This window comes from Grampus griseus, assembly GCF_964374135.1.
Source record: "Grampus griseus genome assembly, chromosome: 12".
NCBI classification, from domain to species: domain Eukaryota; kingdom Metazoa; phylum Chordata; class Mammalia; order Artiodactyla; family Delphinidae; genus Grampus; species Grampus griseus.
Window position 1 is genome coordinate 8529507 of NC_139006.1, and position 22361 is coordinate 8551867.

The following is a 22361-nucleotide window of genomic DNA, read 5'->3' on the forward strand; positions in this document are numbered from 1 at the left end:
GAATGAGTTTGGCTCTTGTAGCTTGGTAATGAGCCATAGCTACCCACAATAACCTAATAAAAACTCAAGTTCATCCCAAAATGTTCCTCAGTGAATGAAACTGGGCTTTCATCAAGCTTTTTTTGGAAACTGGCAATGCCCACATAATTTCACATTGTAGGCTAAAGATTTATGTATCTTTTGCTTACACTGATGACTAACACTGAATTTCACATATTCCTAATAAATGCAGATGACTACACGGAGAACATTTATACCCGAGAGTAACTGTAGGTCTCCTTGCTGAGGATGAAGTTTCTGGTTCGCTCATTGAAATGGGCCAGGGCAGTTTCAGCTGTGAAGGCATCATCATCATCAGTAATCACCTAGATGCAGCACTGGTCTGTAAAAGACAGTTACACTGTCAAATTGTATATAGTTTGGATTTTAGAATTTGGATACAGAATGCTAAATTTAAATGACACCAGATTTTTGTTTGACTTCACATACCATTTAGAAGATGCAAAAGGCTTCTCAGCTGGGAAACCATCTATATGTTACATTCAATTATTAATCCAGTTTGACGAATTTTTGAGGAAGCTAAACTGATGTAGTAAATGAGCTGGTGAAAAAGAGCCTTAGTGAATAAACTAGTAAAAGGCAGAAATGATAGCTACAAAGTATGGAGTCACTGCTAGACTAAGAGGCTTGGAAATGAGGACCTGATAGGGACCAACAAAATCAATGTCAAGGGCCAGTGTCTTATTTTGTTACTACTCAAATTAAAAGGAGTACACAGATTAGTATAAATACTATATTTATTAAATATCTTTACAGTTTATTTAAATGTATTTACAGAACTATTCCTGCATAAGTTATACTTCAGACATCCAATTCAGGTCACTGCCTCTTGGGTAAGACAAATAATGATAGTCTCAACAGAAAAAAGCAGCTCATTAGTATACACAAATTCAGACTTGCTTCATTATTTAGCCATCTTTGCCACAAACTACCTGCTTACAGTTAAAATTTTGACATGGACACTGTCGATTTTTAGTTGAAGTTCAATTTTGCAAAGAATTTAATTTTTTTAAACAATAGAATCCAAATGTTTTCTGTTTCACATTTTGTTTTATAAGCAGATTTTGGTTTTTTGATGTAAAATTTGTTAAATGCAAAAATGTGATAGTTTCCAGGAAAATTGGATGCTGTAGCTTCTACCAAAGATAGCTGGTATAAGGTGACAAGGAACCATGAACTTAATCAGAAGTACAAACATTTACAGTTCTAGCCTATCTTGTTTACAATCTCCAAAACGCTCAAAACTGACTCAGTGAATTCCCACAATTACTGCCTTGTTACATGATGTGGTATGTTGGTGGTACTGAAGGCGGTACTGAAGGCTACTATTCTATCCAGAACGAATGCAACCGATGTGATAAGACACTCGCCCATCATGCAAAGCTCGAAATCTAGTTTCTAATCTAGTTACAGCCCAACTCCCAGACATGCACACCTGGAATGGATTCTTTTGTGATTTAGTACCCATCAACCATGTCAAGCCAGTACAGTAATTCAGGACAAGTAACTTGTTTTCCCCACCTCATTTCTTCTTTCAGTTTTTAGGAGCCTATGGACTCTACTGTGTATCCATTCGGTGAATTCTTTTTTGTGCGCAGGCAGCTTAAGTTCACAGGAAGAAATAAGGTTCTGATATGTTTAGAGTGCACACTTTAAAACAGAACAAAATAAAAATTTCAAGCATGTGATAAAAATATTGATTTTTATAATACAGTATTGCTTTATAAATATAGATGGAAAAGCTATAAACTTTACTGGTCTTTGGTGCATCCAGAGAGGGATAAATAATTTGCCATTTGTAAATTAGAAATCCAAATTCTCTTTTGTTATAAAAGTCCACTACGTGAGGCAAATGTATCAATATGTGTGTTTATACTGCTTGATTTAAAATACAATTAACACATCAAGTTCAGAATTAGACCCACCAAGTGGTATATCTCAGGCACACCCCACAAAGACTTGGGTCCTGTGACATGGAAAACTCCAGTACGGGTACTACACAGCCTCTGACCACTGACAGTGGAAGGAAAGTTACTTGTTAAGCAGCACTCCAACAGACCCCCAGTCATAAAATTAAGTGCATAACACAAAAAGGGCAGGGGAAAAAAAGAGAAAATATTTTGTGTCCCAAATCTACAGGCCAGGTCCAAAGTCAGTTCCCCTGTGAAACTCAATTCTTGTCCCACTATTTTCAACATCCCTGGAACAAACACATTGTCAATTTCTAACGCTCATTTCTCAAAAAAGACTAAGTTGATTACATGAGTTGTGTAAAACACCACCATCAATCTACCTTTATGAAGACTGTGTTTGATGGGTTTAGATGAGTGCAGAGAAAGCCAGTGACGTGACCAGCACTGCTCTTACCTGGAATTAAATGTATGCATTGGAAAATTAATACAAAATATATCCAGATCATAAGGCTCCATACCTCTGACCAGAAATAATTAAAAACCCAACAAAAGAACTGAAGTTGTCAGCCCAAGTGTAAATGTATTCCTTCCAACAAAACCCTTCTGGATGCAACTTTCTTTACTTTTTAAATACACAGAGACTGCAAATAGTTTGTGCAAAATAAATACCCCGCCACTTGCCACTCACGCTTCTGTGTTTTATCACAGCACAATGGATTCTCATTATTTAAACAGAGTCTCTCTCCACCCCCCACCCCACCCCCCATCTCCTCTACCAAAGAATTCTGTTTTGTCAAGTTAGGGTAGTTAAGGCATTCTGACATGTAATTAAAGGTGATTCAAAATAGATATCTAACATTATGCCAATTTAGGAATAGTAGATAAATTACTGAACAGCTTACAAATGAATAACTCATTCTTATTATAAATGAAATGCCTGTTACAAGCATGATGCATTGAAATATAGTAATGACATGTACATGGTACATGTTAAACATTTTTAAATAAAACAAAAGCTTGACAGTTACTCAAATATACAGTACAAATTCACAAAACAAAATCTTTTAAAACAAGTTGAGGTAACCTCAAACATAAGTTTTAATGCAATAAACCAGGGAGTAAGTATCTCCTTTAGAGAAAGAGACTTTCTATATTCTCAAGTAGATTCTCATTAGGTTTAATTGCATTCTCATCTATACACCAATGTTACCTGACATATATAAAACATGGCTTTAATTTAAGGATTTCTAAGTATATATATTTTTCTACCACGAAGTTAATGAAGGAAAAAAACTGACCCAAAAATATATATCTTTACAGCAGTCGACTTGTACACAAACCTTAAAAATAAGTTTGAATTTGCAGATAATGGAAAAACTGAATGTGGGGTAATTTTATAAGGAAACTATACACTGCAAGATGGCTATTCGGAAACTGTAAACATTAAGCTTGATTCAGAAACCCCTAAATTTCTGTGTAGGGCAAATGCAAATGTCATATCATCACTAGGAGTTTTCCTCGTGGACTCTTGTGCCACTGCCCACAGTGTTCTTTCCACATGGACTCCCTGAATTTGGTACATGCTCTATAGAAAGCAAGGCTACTAACAACAGGTCTGAGAGTGAGAAAAGGGGTATAGCGTGACCATCAAAGGCCAACAAAATTCAAAGTTAGAGCTGTTCCATTCTCAACCCATCAGGCCTATGGGCCTAAAGCTCCCACACAGGGGCATCATAACAGACAGCTGGGAGGAATTTCAGCTGTAACATTAAATTTGTAGGCTTTGAGGAATTTATAACCTTGAATAATATTTCCATTAAAAATTTTTGGTAAGGAGTCTCCCCAAACCCCCCTGCAGATCAGGCCACCAGCCTGTGATATGCAGTAACCAATAAACTGCTGAAACTTTCATCACAGGAGCACAATTAATCATCTTTTAAAAACCATGAAACATTTGCATACATAGAACTAAACTGAATTTTTCTTCCAACTTGTAACCAAAAAAAAGCTCCCCGGATCAAGATTTTGTAATCCAGAACAATGTTTTAGAGCAAGATTATAAGCCCCTGAAAAATAGGAGTTTATAATGAAAACATAAAGCCACACCCAATCATAACACAGACTGTATAGTACACGTGTAACATATCTTTTGATAATATATAACGTATGTTTCTAGTAGATGTACCGTAACATACAATTTGTGTTAGACTTTTAAAATCCCTTTAACACATTCTAATTTTGAATTCACTTTACCAATATTACTCATTTTCAATACTTCAACTGTTTTTGAAAAGTAATAGACATTTTGGCTTTGAAAACCTCCATCCCATCATGGAAAGGACAATGTGAAGTGAAGGCCAATCTTCAAATCTTGATTCTCTTCAAATGTTGCTGGCAGATATGAGCTAGTGAATGACAGTAGTGGTTCTCAACAAAGATCTCAATGGGGTCTCAAAAAGACAGGCAAAAGGCTTACATCACTGGCCACTGAGATCAGTAGCAAAGAAACATGGTCCTGCCAGCAGGATCAGCACACACGGTAGGGGAGAATTTGGGATGATGAAAGGAGAGGCAGGAGTTGACACCTAGGTGAGTCAGTCTGTATACTCAGCCACTATTGAGAGAAGGACAGTGATGTCATCTGGCTTTCCACCTAAAATGAAAATGAAAACGTATTTATATATTTTAAAAGGAAAAGTCAATAAAAAATGTAAGCCTAAATAAATAAGTACTAGGAAACAAATACTGGTATTTCAGGCAGGTTTGGTTTGTCAATATACTCTGGCAGAAAAAAGGAAAAAAACCATTTGATAAATAGTTAAAACGCACCAAGAAATTACATGTAATTTAATTGAAGCTTTAAAAAAAAAACCTTCCCTGCTCCTTTACAACAGCTCTGTTAAAATGGCCACCACCACATCCTCTGTTTATAGCAATCATAATAAAGACAAAATGTGGCTAAGATTAATTCTGCCTGACAAGAAAGTTACATGTTATACCCACAATCCTAATTTGGACAAACATATCCAATGTTTTGAAACTAGTAATAGTCTTGTATTCTAAGCTGGCAATCAGCTATGGCATGTGCTTTTTTCTATTTGAATATTTCCTGGACAGCTAAGAAATGCTTTACATATCATAAGATTCTACCAGCAAGAAACTGACCAACTCTGCTAGTTCTGATATGCTAGTACCAACATGTCATCTGAGCTCCAAGACTGAGCTACTTGGCCTGCTCCCAAAGTTACATATCGCTCAGTAGATAGGAAGACTCTTTAGGCAAGGACAGTCTAACATTACTTCCATCTTCAAAACCTGCCATGGCAATTTGGCAGGCAAATACTGTCAATGAGTCCCACAAAGCCAGAGGAAGGGAGAAGTGAAATGTCAGACTCATGAAGGGCAGAATGTTTAAACTGTTAGGAATGTCCAGGCAGAGCTCGGAGGCTTTTGGGGCTCAGGTCCAAGCAGTGCAGTGGCAGCAATAAAGGGCTTCAGGTTCCACCTGCCTCTGCAGCCAATTAAATTCAGTTCTGAAGGGCACCTCTGTGGGGAACACATGATGACATGCACTTGCTCTGTCCTTCAGTGTTACAGCCTGCTGACCTTGCTCCCACGGGCTCACAGCTGGGAGAGGGCACCTCAGCAGTCTCACCCCAGTGCTGTAGTTTGCTTCACCCACAGCCCAGAATGCTCCCATCCTCTATGTCCCCGGTTAGTCCCTATGACCTTCCTAAGGAATGCTTACCTCTCACATTCAATCCATTGTCACATGCAAACTGTGCAAAAGGTGACATATAATTTGGGTCATAGGCCAGCTCATGAGCTTGCTCAGCAATGCTTCTTGCCGTCTGTTGTATACTCTCATAATTTGAATTCTAATATGAAAACATGAGGGAGTTATTTTTACCATAATGCCTCACATGATTTCTGCACACAGTAAACATCACTTGCAAGCATCGCTTTTTAAGACAGTAACATTTATCTAATCATAGTTTCCACCACTTAAGTTTTATTCCAGTTAGAGAAGACAATGAAACATTATACCTCAACTAAAATAAATGAGATCACCAGTGCTGCCTGCATAAGATGTCAATTAGAAAGTCCTTTGCATGGACTTGGGTCCTGAAGTTTGAATTTTCTTTCTTTTTTTTTTGGCCGCGCCATGCGGCATGTGGGATCTTGGTTCCCTGACCAGGGATCAAACCCACACCCCGTGCGGTGGAAGCGTGGAGTCTTAATCACTGGACCACCAGGGAAGTCCCTTGAATTTTCATATTTGTTTTTTTTTTCCCACTTGAAATTCTTAAGGCATTCTTGCTAAAATGGGATGGGGTTGAAAGGGCGGATTTTGATAGCACTTCGGGATGACCTCAAAAGCTTCCTTGCTTGGGAATGCCCCCCTGGCCAAGCACAGTGTGCTCTCCAAGTAAGGGCTGCCAGTTGCCCTACTGAAAATCCCTCTCTATTCTGTATTCCTTCACCTTGCTTTATTTTTCTTCTTCTTATTTACCACCACCATTATAGCTATTCTTTCTTTCTCTGTATTATCTGTCTTCCTCCACTAGAATGTAAGCTCCATAAGGGCAGGGAATGTGTCATTTCTGCTTGTCATTCTGTTACCACACAGAGCACAGTGCCAGCACGTGTAAGCGCCTGACCTTTACTAGGCCCCACAGACAAGGCGTAGTGCTAAGGGTTTCTAATGCATGGTCTTGGTTTATCCTTACCAAAACCCTACAAAACAGGCCTTTTGTACCACTCCACCATTTTACAGGTGAGGAAAATACTGCTTAAAAAGTTTAGAAACTTACTCAAAGTCATACTGGTTAGTGGTAAAAACATGAGAAAAGACTAATTTTCCCCAGAGTCAGTACTTTACAAAGCCAGGAGAATATGCAGACTGGTTTTCACTTCCTTCCACTCTCTGTATGGGCCAAATCTGAACAGTTTCTTTACTGATGACAGCTCAGATCACATCAAGGCCCCTAGCTGCCTGCTGCCCTTGGCTGCTGCCTTGGCTGGCTCTGGTATGATGATTTCCTATCTTTCCCAGCCTGAACACCTGCTGAGTTTGCTAGGAGAATAAAAAGTGAAAAAGACAACCAGCAACTAACACCATTAAATACCATTAAAATACCATTAAAAACACAAACAAGAACTCGCCCATCTGGACTTTTCCTACCTTTACCACCCTACTAAATAAAGGCTTGGATGAGAAGCCTCTTTTCCCTTCAAGTTCTCCAACTGTGAATATTTCTATCTACAACTGTTTCAAAGATTAGAACCATTTTTATTTTCCTAAATTCACAAAATAGTCCTTTCCAAAACTACAAAAAGAGATAATGCAATTGAATTAATAAAAATCAGCCGCCCAGAAGAGGGTCACTGTTTCCAAAGGCCAACCTTTGAATTAATTACCTTTAACTTTTTTAGCTCCTGAAGGATCATATAATCAGGCATGTTGTCAAAGAGTCCATCTGTCGCCGTCAGGATAATGTCTCCTAACTGGACATCAAAAGATGTGCTATCAGCGGCATCCGGGCTGTGACAAGGACAGCGTAGGGACAAAGTTAACAGAGCCTTTTAGAGATAACTGTTAAAAGTTTGCAATGGGAATGATGCTACAATGTAATGAGGCTTTAAGGAAAACTAATATATAGTAGCAGTCAATAATAAAAACCACCATTCTGAAATTTCTAACCTTGAAAAAAATGAACTGAAAACTCTGATACAAATATTTCAAAAGCTTAACTAAAACTATCAAGTAAAACTGAGTTTGATGATTAGTCTCATGTGGTTTAAAAGGCGGAAGGGTTCTTTTCTGAGTCAGACACTAAAATGTCTCTAAAATCCTGGTGGAAATGAGTCTTTGTTTCCTAATTCTTTAGAGCCAAATTCCATCCTCTCTTATTCACTTTCCACTCATCAGTTTCCCTGCAGGCTTGAATTTGGCTCTCAGGAGGCTGTGTTATAGTGGAATAACTGAGCACTATGGAGGAGAGCATGCAAATCCTATAAGAATTAATTCATATGAAATACCTGCAATGGTATTTCTTACTATAATACTAGTAATTACTAGTATATTACTAGTAATACCAAATTAGTATTACTAAGTCATACTTACTCTGGTAGAGTAAGGACTGTGTGTCTCCCAGGGTTTACAAAGTGCTCATCATGTATAGGTTACTTATTTATTAGTGTGCCTGGCACACAGTAGGTCTTCAAGTAATATCTAATGAATGGAAGAAACAAAGTAACTGACCCTCCAAACTGGGGAAAAACTCATTACTATATTGTTAATGAAGAGAAGAAGGTACTTTGTGTGTGGGGGGGGGGGAGGGGGGAGGGGGAGAGAGAGAGAGAGAGAGAGAGAGAGACGCTTCTATATGCAGAGAATAAATCTGGCAGTGGCTGCCTCTGAGGACAGAATGTGTGGATGGGGTAGGGACAGAAGCTTGATTTTTCACTACATGTTTTTGTGTAAAACTTTTAAAAAGATATAAGAAAACAGATATAAGAATGGGGGGTGGGGGGAACCACAGGTGGGAAGAAGAGAAAATATATTCAAAGAGTTAATGGTCCCCTCAGAGGCTGGTTCTCAGCCATTTCCAAAGGCCAGCTCCACTGCTTCCAAGCCTCCAAGGTGAGGAAAAGGTGAGATATCTGATAATCTACCTTCACTTGTAATTAGGGAACAAGAGCCAGGAAAAAATTCATACACTGACCCAGAATATGGAGACAGAACCAAAGCACCCTAAGCTTGATTAAAAACAAAAAAAAAACAAAGAAAAAACTTGTGTAAGTGACATGTTATAAAATTTGCAAAAAGAAAACATAAAAACAAACAGCCCACCCATGCCTGCTGGGGATTTACGCAAAGCCCATTGAGGAAATTTCTAGTTTGTCTTCTCTTGACTGAGGAAAGCAGCAGCACATCTAGAAGTTCTGTGACGGGCTTTTGGCAAGGAACAAATTAGCTTTCGCTTACACAGTTATACAGTAAACATTTTGTAAGAACAGCTACTAAAGGAAATCTGTAAGTTAAGCTTAAAACAATATTTTATAGATAAGAGGGACTAATAACTAAGGAGATAACATGCAGCTGGGAAACAAAAAAGACCAAAAAATAAGAAAATTTTAAAAAGACTGTAAAACTGGTAGAAACCAGGTCGATTTCTTCCGTGGAATAAAGAGAAACAATACAAGACATTTCACATTTGCTCAGTCTTTGGAAACTAATCAGATTTTAGAAGTTTAGATTAATGACCAGGTTGGCACGGAAGTTCTATTTTATGCTGAGGTTTTTCTTTCCCCAGGAGTGTCCTTTGCTATTCTGTCTGTGAGAGACTCGCTGCCATTGGACAGATCGTCCTCTTCTCCCAACACTCCCACCCACGAGCTTGGTGTTCCGCCAGCTGCAGTTTTGCCCATTTTGATTGAACATACTGTGCTGCTGGAAACTTTTGACTGCACTGAAACACGAGCTGAAATCACATGCTAGCACGCTGCCTCTGGGCTCCAGGGGAAGCAACCTCCACCTCACTGGCAGGCCAGGCCAAGTGCTGTCCTGACCAGACTGTCCCAAAGATAGCGTGTGAGGTACAGCAGGGCCGCTCTAGCACTCAGAAGCCAAAACAACAAGGATCAAGTAAAGGAAAATCAAAGCACTGTTCTCCAAAAACTGTTAGCTGAACTTGACATCTACGAACGCCTTGGGGTTCTGAGTTCTCCCCACTCCAACAGGGCTAATATTGATGTGCATTACAGCCAACTGAAGAAGGGCCTATAATCAAATTTTCTTCCAATTATGGTAATCTGCCTTAATCTGAAAGTAAAAAACTGCTTCCCTCTCTCTAGGAGTCAGCAATAGACTTCAGATGGGTAATACTGTACTTAATTATACAGTATGCTCATTCCAGTTTAAAAGATGGCAGTAATCATCATTTTATCTTAGTTTGGACTTAAGATTTGGCCCAATAAGAACTATTAAGTAGAGACAATAGGCACTTGCTAGAATGCTTCTACTTTTACAAAAGGTTCATTACCCATTTAACCACATTTATGAATTGCCAACAATGTTTGTGTCAAGCCCTGTAAGGCTGTTAAAGGCAGTGAAATCTGAGACTGTTTTAGTGTTACTCTGTACTCTGATCTTAGAAAAGATAAACTGTAAAAGTTGATTCAAAAAAGTCCTGATTTTCCTGGAAAGTTCTTGACAATTTAAAAATGAACTGAGAGAAGGTATCAGAAGAAAAAAAGAACAGAACACATCAAGAGCACCATCAGACCACCTCTGAGTCCATTTCCTGAAAGTTAACTTTGCCTGACAAGTTTTGCAGGGACTGCAAGTTCTATTTGATGCATATTATAGGAGGCCCCGAGAATCAGGAAGTTATTCTGATAAATAAAGCAGATGTCTGTTTGCATTTTTCCCCAATAACGTATGCAAAATCTTGTATAGGCAATGGCACAGACAAACAATGACTCATTTCTCCAGCACAATTTAACAAATACAACTGTATGTACCATGTGGTCTTGGTATGAAAAACTGATATTCTGTAAGCCTGAAATAGTATTTTCATAGTCTTGTCAAATTATCAGGTGTTTATCAGAATTCAACTTGGCTGAAATATCAAGTTCAAGCACAGTATCTTTCGATGTCAGACTAAAAGGTCCTCAGTGTGCCTTCTTTTCTCACATGAGAATGGAAAATGCCTATCTCCAACACTGTAGTTAAGGGGAATGGGAAGGAACCTGTTGGTGAGAATGGGGAGATTACCTGTCACTCAAGACGACTCCCTCGGCTTCAGGGGGTGCGATTGAGAGCTGGAACGGAGTGTTGAAGTAATGCTGCTGTTCATCTGATCGGTGCACAACTTCACCACCTCTGACAACCAGAAAGCCTGAGTCGCCCAGGTTTGCTGTGTGCAAGCGGTGGCTAGTTCTGTCCAGCACCACGATGCAGGCAGTACTGCTACCTAGAAACAAAAATGATCTCCATTTATTTTCTCTTTCTAGGCTGTCTCTGCATACACATTTTTATCATATCGCCCCAAAGAGCAACATGCCATAATTTGAAACTCCTTTGCCTAAACAGGACCTTTCTTAGTTATGGCTCCATATCAATGTCCGTAGTAACCTGATGAGGATCAACATGACGGGGGAAAGAAAACGGGATTTATACTATGCATAGTTAAGTGGGCCAGTGATGACTTGGATTCTTCCACTTGCAGAGATAGGAAACAATAAAAATGGCTGGTATTTAACCACATTATTTCAATAGTGCTATAATCTATCTCAAATGCTCAAAAGGATGTTGTTGAGATATTAAGTTTTAATACTTAAAATGCCAGAAGGAGCATGTTACGTTTCCATGACATTTCTCATTAGTCATAGGCAGAAAGCCTTCTCTGTGAAATTCACTAACATTTAAGACAAGGCACATAACTACAATTTTAAACAGAATTTCCATCTGCTGAGGTCATGAAGAACTTTTACTGAAGACTGACTCACTATGAAGTAACAAGACCAATTTTCCCAGGTAGCTTGTGGAATCAACCTGTTCACTTTACAGAGACTACCTGTTCAGAGAGAAGAGACCACATTCCAAGCAGACGCTTCTGTGTACCTTTGCAGCACACAGCTCACATGACCTTCCCCACACTGAGGCTGATAGTACAATTAGTGAAAGTGCTTTCAAGTGCTAAAATTTCAACCTATGCCCTGAAATATGTGCATATCCTTTGATCTAGCAATTCCACTGTGAGGATTTATCATAAGAAAATAATGTGTTAGCTATTTGATAGCCACTAAAATTGTGTGAGAGAAATATATCTGAAAATGAAAGATAATTTAAGTGAAACAAGTGACTATTTTGCCAGAAAAATGGCAAAATAGAAAAATGAGCAGTTTACCAAGAAATAAATGTAAATGGTCTGTAAATATATTTCTAAAAAATGATCACTGCACTAGTGTAGGAAACATGGTCACTCTCATTTCACAGTGGTAAGAGAGTAGAACTAAATAACCTTTCTAAAGGACAATAATTGTCCTGAAATATGTGCATATCCTTTGATCTAGCAATTCTACTGTGAGGATTTATCATAAGAAAATAATTAGAGATGCAAACAAGACTTAAGTACAAAAACACTGCATAAGATCACAAAGAACTGGTAACAACCTCAACATCTAAAATTAAGGGACTGGGGACCTCCCTCGTGGCACGGTGGTTAAGAATCCGCCTGCCAATGCAGGGGACATGGGTTAAAGCCCTGGTCCGGGAAGATCCCACATGCCGCGGAGTAACTAAGCCCGTGCACCACAACTACTGAGCCTGCGCTCTACAGCCTGTGAGCCACAATTACTGAGCCTGCCTGCCACAACTACTGAAAACCGCGTGCCTAGAGCCCATGCTCCACAACAAGAGAAGCCCGCACACCACAACGAAGAGTAGCCCCTGCTCGCCGCAACTAGAGAAAGCCCGTGTGCAGCAACGAAGACCCAATGCAGCCAAAAATAAATAAATTAAATAAATAAATTTAAAATAATAAAATTGGGCTTCCCTGGTGGCGCAGTGGTTGAGAGTCCACCTGCCGATGCAGGGGACACGGATTCGTGCCCCGGTCCGGGAAGATTCCCACATGCCGTGGGAATCTCAGCTCAGCGGCCATGGGCCCATGAGCCATGGCTGCTGAGCCTGCACGTCCAGAGCCTGTGCTCCGCAACGGGAGAGGCCACAATAGTGAGAGGCCCGTGTACCGCATAAAAAAAAAAAAAAGGCAAAAAGAAACAAAATAAACAGGTTGTGGAACCAGCTGTGTTAAATCCCAGTGCTCTATGATTTTCTAGCCACATGACATGACCGTGGGCAAACCACTTATTCTCTCTAGGCCTCAGTTTCTTCCTAACAAAATGAGGAACAAAAATGCCTACAAATCTACCTCACTGAAGCTATTGTGAGCACACAGTAGATTCAATTCCTGTTGTTATTATTCTATGGGCAAAGAAAAAAAGTCAGGGAGTATAATCACTAAAAAATTAACAGTTTTCTTAGTGGATTATAGGTAATTTAATTTTTGTTATTAATTTTTCCTTAGTGAAAATGTGTAACTTAATTTAAAAACACTTAAATATAATCATTTGTGTCACTGTAATGTTCAGAAATTCTGTTTCCTTGTTATCTACAGTATATGCATGTGTATAAACTTGACACTTTAATGCTAAGCTATCTAGTCCCTACCCATTAATTGTCAAAGAAAAGAAAAACATGGGTATTGTAACTAACTGGCCATGCTGTCAGAGAACCTACTCCATAGCTTATATTAGAGCTAAAATCACCAATTACCCTTCCTTCCTAACTCAATGCACAGAAACTCCAATCATTTACGTCATTAATAGAATCACCACACAAAAGATCTTCTGAAAGCTGATGGAATTAATTTAACTGAGAACAAAAAAATGACAGATGAGTAGCACAGCCTTGAAAACTGTGCTGCAGGAAGGACTCACATTGACTCATTATTACTCACTGACAAATCCAGGCTATCATTTTGCTACCCTTGTGGCAGTAACCCACTGCGTTAGAATCAAAATGGTCCTCATGAGTGACAGACAGAGCTTTAATATGCAAAGCAGCACCAACGAAGGGAAGCTCAGCCTTACAGAATCATCTGGGCTCATAGTGTGTAAACTCCTCTGCCTCTTCAAATTACTGATGCGTACAGCGGCTCAGGCCCTGGTAGCCTAATACTGGGAGAAGAGCTCACCACTCTTACGTGTTTGGAGAGGAACAAACTGGCAAAGAAGAAAAGAGTGCTAAGAACAACAGTGTTGAATGTTCTGACGACTGAGCAATCCAGACAGGTCCCTGAGCAAATCCCTCACGCTAACATGGAAGTATTTTTATCACCTGGCCCTTATTCTGTAAACTACCACTAAGCCTTTTGTGCAGCAAAGAAAGAAAGGGATAGCCTTACTGGGATTAACCCCTCAAATTCTTAAGATATGTTGGCTTCATAAGACCTAAATCCACTTAAGGGTTTCTGAGGAAATAATATGTCAACAATTAGCCTGTGATGCCAACCCAGATCTAAAAGCAGCTAGAAATTCTCAAGAAATAAGTGGTTACAGCTATCAGCTTGCCCTTTATATTGGAATTATGTTATAGGCTTTTTAGCAATGGCAGAATTTTTAAAAAAAGGATCACCTAATCTTATAAAATTATTACTTGCAATTATAGCTGAGGTTCAGTAAAACTCAGCAGCCTGTCTTTGCCAAAATATGCTTGAGTTTTAGTTACAAATAGCTTAGAGATGTGTAGATAAGGTAAGAGAGAAGTGTATATGGTCAAACATGGTAACGAAGGATTATTTCAACGTGTTTTTTAGGAGAAAGAGGTAGTCATAATGTTCAGTGCAAGAAAAACTCTTATATGTCCTTAAATTTATTTTATTAAGCTCTCCCAGTTACATGAAGGTGAATAGGGGAAAAAGTAGGAACAAGGAAGAAATACAGCAAAAAACAAAGCTTTCAAAGTACAAAATCAGGATAGGTGTTACAGGTTTTAACAGGTTATTCCAAGTTACAGTAATTTAGTAAATGCACTGTGGGGTGCAGGGTGGGGTGGTGTTGGCAGAAGACTCAGGCCCCTGGTATCCCTGTCTACAGGTTCTTTTGTTAGATGGCACCCTGCAATGTTCTCTTTTCCCTCAACATGTTTCTGAGTATTGCAAGAAGCTTTAAGTCATTGCTTTTCATAAAAAAGATTTATCCAGTTAACATATGAAATAAGGGGTCAGAGGTTAAGTGGTTTGCCCAAAGTCATACGGCAAGTGTACAGAGATGAAATAGAATCTAGGATGTTTCACGGTATCAGGCAAGCTCAAGATTGCATGCCCAAAACAGCAAATTAAGACAAACCAGTATATTGAAACTTCTAGACAAGCTTTCTCTTCAGTTAGAAGGAGAACAAGCTAGTTAATCACAGCACAGAGAAGACAGAAGATGGTAGCATGATGAAAAGTACCCCTTCTTGCAAAGGTTTTAAATTGAAGGCAAAATTCTACAACATGGAGATCTCTGTTAACATTGAACATTGAGGGCTGATTTTAAATGTGCATGGTGATTGGGAGGGAGGCCTTCTAGTAACCAGAAAGATGCTGGCAGTTAGCAGAAACTTAATAACACCCTTTCTGAGAGCCTGCTTAGAAGGCTTGGGTAAGTTCCCAAGAAACCACTTAACAAACAAATGTAGAAGCTTAGCCAAAGGATGCTCCATTAGCATACCAGAAAACAAACACTGGGTATTTGTAAATTTTCTAATACAAGATTAACAGGGATCTACACAGACTAAATGTTAACTGCTAGTAGCTGGGGAGCCAATTTGCAACCTGAACTCCTCACAGGTAATCAACTGAGTTTTACATGCTGGACCTATCCCCTCTTTTCCTCCCTGGGAGAGAATCACTATCCCAATTATACAACCACTTGCTTTTCTTTCTTCTTTTATCATATTTTAGAATCCCTAAACAATACAGTTTTACTTGTTTATGTTTCTGAATTTGAAATATATGGAATCAGACTGTTAGGTGATATTCTGCAATGTCCTCTTTTCCCTCAACAACATGTTCCTGAGTACTGCATGCAACCTTAACTCGTTCCTTTTCAAAATGCGTTTTTCTACTATAAATGGGCTTTTAGGTTGTTCCCAGTTTTCTGCTATTATAAATAATGTTACTATGAACATTCTTGTACCTATGTTTTGATACACAGATGTGCAAGAGTTTCTCTAGTCTAGGGTAAAGACCCAGAAGTGGAACTTTATTCTGTAATTCTAAATTGTTTTCCAAAGTGGTTGTATCTATTTCAAGCAGTATTATGTATTCTGGTGTTGCCCACAGCTTCTCCATCAAATTGCTTAATAGGAAGAGCCTCAGAAAAAGAGCTGGGCTGGTAAGTGATTTTCTTGGTTTTTTTGTTAACCATCTCCTGGGCTTCTTTAGAGAGGAAAACGCATAGGATATCTACTTACCAAGCAAAGGTACTTTATTTTGCAGCAACTCACAGTAGCTTGTGGTGAGGATTCCAATGGGATTACTTGGGACGAACCGTCCTTCTTTTACTAACCGTTCACATGTCCGCATTAAAGTCCCTGAGAACTGAGACGGATCAACTCCATAGTCTCTCCATCCTCCTACACCATCTGCGACCCCTAAAAAAAGAAATTTACATTCAAAGGATATTCTTACCAACGTCTCAGGAACTCTTACCCCCGTTTTCCTAATACTAATTTTACTACATACTAGTACATCTATTTACCCTGAAATTCAGAATAAAAAGTGCTCAGGTTTAATGTATTAAACACTAATACTCCTAAGCCACATTCTCTACTTAGAATCTGATCTTTCATATACTGATGAATAAACACGTGAGCTACCACAGGGTGGCATTGCCTCCCAGCCAAGAGTTCGATTTCAGCAGGATTTTCATCTTTGTACAGAAGTATTTGTGTTATTAATCTCTGTTGTATTTTATAGGAATGAAAATGGATTTTTTTAAAAAAGTGCTGATGCTAGTGAGAATACAACTGAGCCAGAGTTGTCCATCATTAAGAATACCAAAAGCAGCAAACTTTTAACTTCAAATATTGGTCAATAACTGTGAAAGAGAGAACAAGATTAAGAATACATCCCACCCCCTTTCCTCCTCCCTCTGAGACAACCTCTATCCTGTACAGGGCCGCACTGCCCAGTATAACAGCCACTACCACACGTGACTAGCAGGCACTAGAAATGGGGCTGATGCAAACTGAGAAGTGCTCTAAGTATAAAACACACACTGGATTTTTGAAAACTTGTTAGCATGAAAAAAAGGGTAAAATAGCTCATTAATTTTTATACTAATTACATGTTGAACTAATATTTTGGATATAATGTGCTAAAGAGAATACATTATTAAAATTAATGTGACCTGTTTCTTTTTATTTTTAATTAATGTGAATATTAGGAAATTTAAAATGACATGTGTGGCTCACATTATATTTCTATTAAACAGCACTGGTATAAAGATTTTTCACGGGTCCATAGAGCTGCTGCTGAGTTCACAGTCTGCCTAAGACTCCTTTATCGAGAGGAAACCAGTGCTCAAGAAAAATTAGACATCAAAGTCAACACCATACCATCTCCTATTCAATCCCTTGCAACACCAAGCTAGTTGTTCAACATTAAAATCAATTTCTAAATTCAACAGTCTACTAAATTCAAAAACTGTGAGGTTGTTTATTTGAAATTCAAACTAAAATGTCAGATATATACATTATTAAAATTTTAAGTGACCACAAATGAAGCTTTCTAGAATGACAACTATAGTTGTTTTCAAAATAAAAGATCCGTGAACAAATGGGAAAGTTAAGCTTTTTACTTCATACTGTTCTGTATTATTAAAATTTTATTTTTATAATGAGCATGTATTGATTTTATGATAAAAATATTAATTAGGGAATTTATAATTTTTAAGGCTATCTGAGCATGAAACATCCTCCCCACATACACATTTACATTTTTTTCTTCCAGTTTTATTGAGATATAATTGACCTACAGCACTGTAAAAGTTTAAGGTGTACAGCATAATGATTTGACTTACATACATCATGAAGTGATACCACAGTAAGTTTAGTGAACATCTATCATCTCATGTAGACACAAAATTAAATAGAAAAATATTTTTTTCCTTGTGATGAGAACTCTTAGGATTTGCTCTCAACAACTTTCATATATAACACACAGCAGTGTTAATTACATTTATCATGTTGTACATTACATTCCTAGTACTTATTTATCTTATAACTGGAAGTTTGTTCCTTTTGACTGCCTTCATCCAATTCCCTTCCCGTATTCCTGCCTCTGGTAACCACAAACCTGATTTCTTTTTCTATGAGTTTGTTTTTAAGTATAATTGACCTATATTTACATTTTTTGTACATTCAACTTTCACACACACTTCAAAGAGCATATTTGGTGCAAAAGTAGGAAAGTGCTTATATGTATCCCTGAAAAACTGGCTTAACATGAAATTAACACATTAAACTATTTTTCTGGTGATGGCACTTATCAAGCAGAAATGGAAAACATCCTGAAAAAATAATAAGAAACAGAATTGGAAGACGGTAAAGAGGTTGACAAATAACTTACCACTATTGGAGAAGCAACTTTCCTCACCTTTTGTGACCAACCAATGGGCAAAATTTCCCTTTTTTTTTTTGCCCATGCTGCGCGCATGCGGCATGTGGGATCTTAGTTCCCAGACCAGGGACTGAACCCATGCCCCCTGCAGTGGAAGCTCAGAGTCTTAACCACTGGACCGCCAGGGAAGTCCCAAGGCAAAATTTCACTTTAGGGCAATTCCAAATTAGTTGGTTAGATGATATGATGTCTGCGATTTGTTTCAAAATATGGGGGGGGGGTGACAAAAGAGTAGATGAAACAAGACTGGCCATGAATGGATAACTGAAGTTGAATAATGAGAGGTACATTCATCCCTCTACCTTGATGTATATTTGAAATTTTCCATTATATAAAATTTAAATAGTAATAATGATAAGAAGAAAGATCCTTCTGCCTGCTGTGTGGAGAGCAAAAGCAGAAAAGGGAATAAATCAGGAGACTGTCTCAGTAGCCCAGTTGTGAAATGGTGGCAGTGCAGTTAGAGTGCAGGGATTTGGGATCCAGTGAAACAAAAAGACTCACAGGTACACTGAATGGGGTACAGTGAGGGTGGGGGAAAGAGAAGCATCAGGAATGACTGAGGTCTACCCTCCCAGGAAGAGTATCATTTTTTGGTGCTTTTCAAGCAGCTGTAAGGATATCTAGAAACTCTTACAAAAATTTAAGGTAGTTCAATAGGAACTTCTTTTGAGGAATTCTTACGTCACCAGGGATAAGATTTTACCATGATTTAAATGCAACAATTTGTGTTAAAAACACAGAATGCAATCATAGTCCTTGCAACTCCATCTGATGAATCATTCATTCTTCTCAAACTACTGTTTGCTTGAGGGAAGAATTTCTTAACCAGTTTCTGATCTAAGAGCCACAATTAACTTTAAATACAAACTGGTTTCATCTACAAATGCCCTTCATAAGAAAACCATTAAAACCTGAGATAATGTTGAGAGTTGATCCCGGCACTCACTAAATAATCTGTCAGCAGGTTATAGAGTCTGACCTGGCACAGCCCTTCAACATTAATCAGATTTCTCCCAGAATAGACGTAACCTTTCAGGCACCTGTTTGCTCTTATATGGGAAAAAGAACACAGGCAAAACTCCATTGGCCAAGACTCTTTAGGGGGAAAAAGAGATTCAAAAAGCATATAAACTTTTCAATAAAGCTGTGTGAAAAAAGTCTTAGTATACATACATAATTTACTTACAAAGAACAAGTTATATAACAGGAAGAGTTATATTTGGGATTAGAACCAGGCTAAAACCAGAATAACCTACATTTGAAACCTAGTTTAATTCATATTAGGCAGTTATTTCTATAAGAAAATGAATATTTCCTCTCTTGCATAAGCAAAAGCTTCAATCCACAGTGGAACCGTGGAACTGATCCAGATATAAAGGGAAATTTCATTCAGAGGTAAAGAAAACAACTGTTAAAGGAGAGATTGCTTCAGATCTTGAAGATATCAAACAACAATGGATAAGAATATCCCTAAGAACAAATGGAGGCTACAGTGAATACTAGGAAACAGAAGCTGAGGGAGACATATCCTGCCTCCGGGAAGCTCACCTTCTAGTGGGCAGCTAGACTACTCACTCATGGGATCTAGACAAACGGCTCTCACAAATGCTGCTACAGAAGAGTCAAGAGCAAGTGGTTACTTATGGGGCACTGCGAGAATGGAGCAAGCTTTCACTAGGAAGTGGCATTCAGATCTGGCCCTGGAAGGTAAGTCAGATTTCCTCAGGCAGGGAAGAGTAATTAAAGGAAAAGAATGGCAAATTAGGTGTGGGTGGGGCTTGGGTGAGGGGAGAAGTTGAAATACGCAGGGCAGGGGCTGAAGCTGTGGGGTGCCCAAAATTGCAGTCCAAGAACTTTAAGCTTTATGCTATAGACCTGTGTTGTCCAATACAGGAGCCACTACCCACATGTGGCTATTCAGTTTGAAATGTGGCTAGCATGGATTGAGATGTGCTGTTAAATGTAAAATACACTCTGGATTCCAAAAACGTAGTACCCCCGAGATTGTAAAATGTCTTAGTTTCATGTTGAACATACATTTTAGATATACTGGGTTAAATAAATATGTTAATTGAAATTAACACCATCTGTTTCATTTTACTTTTTTAAATGTGGCTACTAGAAAATTTAAGATTACATATATAGTTTACAGTATATTTCTACTGAAGAGCACTGCTCTAGACAATAAAAAGTCACAAGGTTTCTGGGTACAAGTGATATAATCCAATCTATATTTTAGAAAAAATCCTGACAGCAGTGGACAGAACGGGTTCAGAGAGGTAAGAGGTCAGGCATCAGCTGCAAGATTTTAGGTTAGAGGTAATGAGAAAAGTAGAATAGACAACCACTGGAAATACAAAGGACATAAAGACAAGACGGTTCTCCATCAATACATTTTATATCAATAGGTTTCTGGATTTCAGGAATGAATATTGATTAGATGATTCCCCAGTTAGGAGGGGGTGAAAATGCCTTTAGAAGATACTGACTTCTGTCTCAGGTATGCTGAGTTTCAGGCACCGGTAGGGCATTTTTGTGGAAATGTTCTGTATGAAGTCAGGAACTAAGAGTCTGCACTGGGGAAGGCAATCAGGGCCAGTTCTTTGACAAAGGTCCAGTACTGACACCACAGAATGGACTGGATGCTCAGGGAGTATAGAGTAAAAAGTTTAAGGACTTAAGGGGGATCTTATCTTAGGAACGAGAATTCCTGGCCAAACAGCTCACTTGCGATTTGCATCTTACTTCAGGCATCAAATTACAAACACAGATATAACTGATTAAGTTTAGGAAACAGCCAAGTAATCCAATTTGTCAGAATGATATAATTTCTTTAGCGGTAAAGAGAGGTGAAGTTGAAAAGGTGGACTGAACTGGAAAGGCTTTGAATGCCAAGATAAAGAGTTTGCACCAATATAGAAGCTATTTCATTTAACTCACTGTAATCACCTTATGTCTCCATTAATAACATTCTGTCAGCGCACGTCTAGCTTAAGTGTTTCCTTTGACCTAAAATCCAATTAAAACCATTATTAGATTAAGATAATGGTTACATATCTGAAATAGCTGAGCAAAAAGCTGAGAAGAGACTATAGGGCACAGAAAATTCCTTTAGTTGTACCATTTACAACTGAAAATGTCAAGTTTTATGAAGTGGGAAATAGCCAACTAGAAAATATTTATATTTATGATTTTTATAAAATATTTTGCTAAGTTTTCTGTAGATTGCTTTTCTAAAGTAAAGAAAGAAGGAGAAAGAGTAATTCTGGTGTTATCTCCCATCATTTAAATATATTTTTTTATAGGAAGAAAATTCCTAAAGTAACAATTTTCATTTTTCTGATTAATACTTTTTTGTCTTTGCCTTAGTTATAATCATATAAAAACAAAACTTTGATGTACTTGAAAAAAAATCACTTAGCTTGTTATTAATGCAGAATTTTACTTAACAGCTTTATTCTAACCAGAAAATTCAAGGAAAAAAGATTTGGTAAGTAAGCTGAAATTGTGGAAGCTTAAAAATCCTCCTTCCAACTGCATTTGGCCACCTAACTGTGTAGCTGGCAAAAGGTTCACCTTGAAAAAGATTTTGAACTAAGCGATCATCAGCCTGAGTCTCTCCATCATTATCCATTATCAGCCATCAGCATGAGGCTGCCGTTCTTCTTAAACTCTTCTTACTACACTCATCTTCAGATTGACATGCAATTAGTTACAAGACATTTTCCAGAAGAAAGTGATACCCAAAAAATAAATACTAAATTTCAATTTTAATATAAGCATCAGTGAAGAAAAATAGGTAATTTGATTTTATCCAATAGCTCTGGCAGAATTTCAAATACTAAGTAGTACCCAAAGGTAATATAGAGCTTTATTCCTTGCATCTTTGATGATCTCGAGGCATTTTACATTGAGCCTCATACTCTCCCTAATTAAGTAGGATGGTTCTACAGGGATTGTTTTTCCATCAGTGAAACACATCTCCTATCTACTAGGATGGGTACCTGATAGTGAACTGAAACTCCAGAGGAGAAATTGAGTAAGAATCTGGCTGGATCACAAGAGTTGAATAATAAAAGCAGCAGGAGACCCTCTGTACTCAAGGGATAAGGATATCTGGTTTTACACTTTCTGCAGCGAGCAC

At 38.2% G+C, this 22361-nt stretch overlaps 1 protein-coding gene across 1 annotated transcript in view; it reads right to left on the bottom strand.

Moving 5' to 3' along the window:
* Positions 1 to 814: 814 nt before the first annotated feature.
* PPTC7 (protein phosphatase targeting COQ7) overlaps positions 815 to 22361 on the bottom strand; it is a 38499-nt gene continuing 16952 nt past the window's right edge. Inside the window, exons 2-6 of the mRNA XM_082667313.1 lie at positions 16006 to 16185; positions 10756 to 10954; positions 7395 to 7518; positions 5722 to 5851; positions 815 to 4626 (exon numbers count right to left, since the gene is read on the bottom strand). Coding sequence (XP_082523439.1) covers positions 4568 to 4626; positions 5722 to 5851; positions 7395 to 7518; positions 10756 to 10954; positions 16006 to 16185 — 692 coding nt within the window. The 3' untranslated portion in view covers positions 815 to 4567. The remainder of the gene's footprint in view (positions 4627 to 5721; positions 5852 to 7394; positions 7519 to 10755; positions 10955 to 16005; positions 16186 to 22361) is intronic.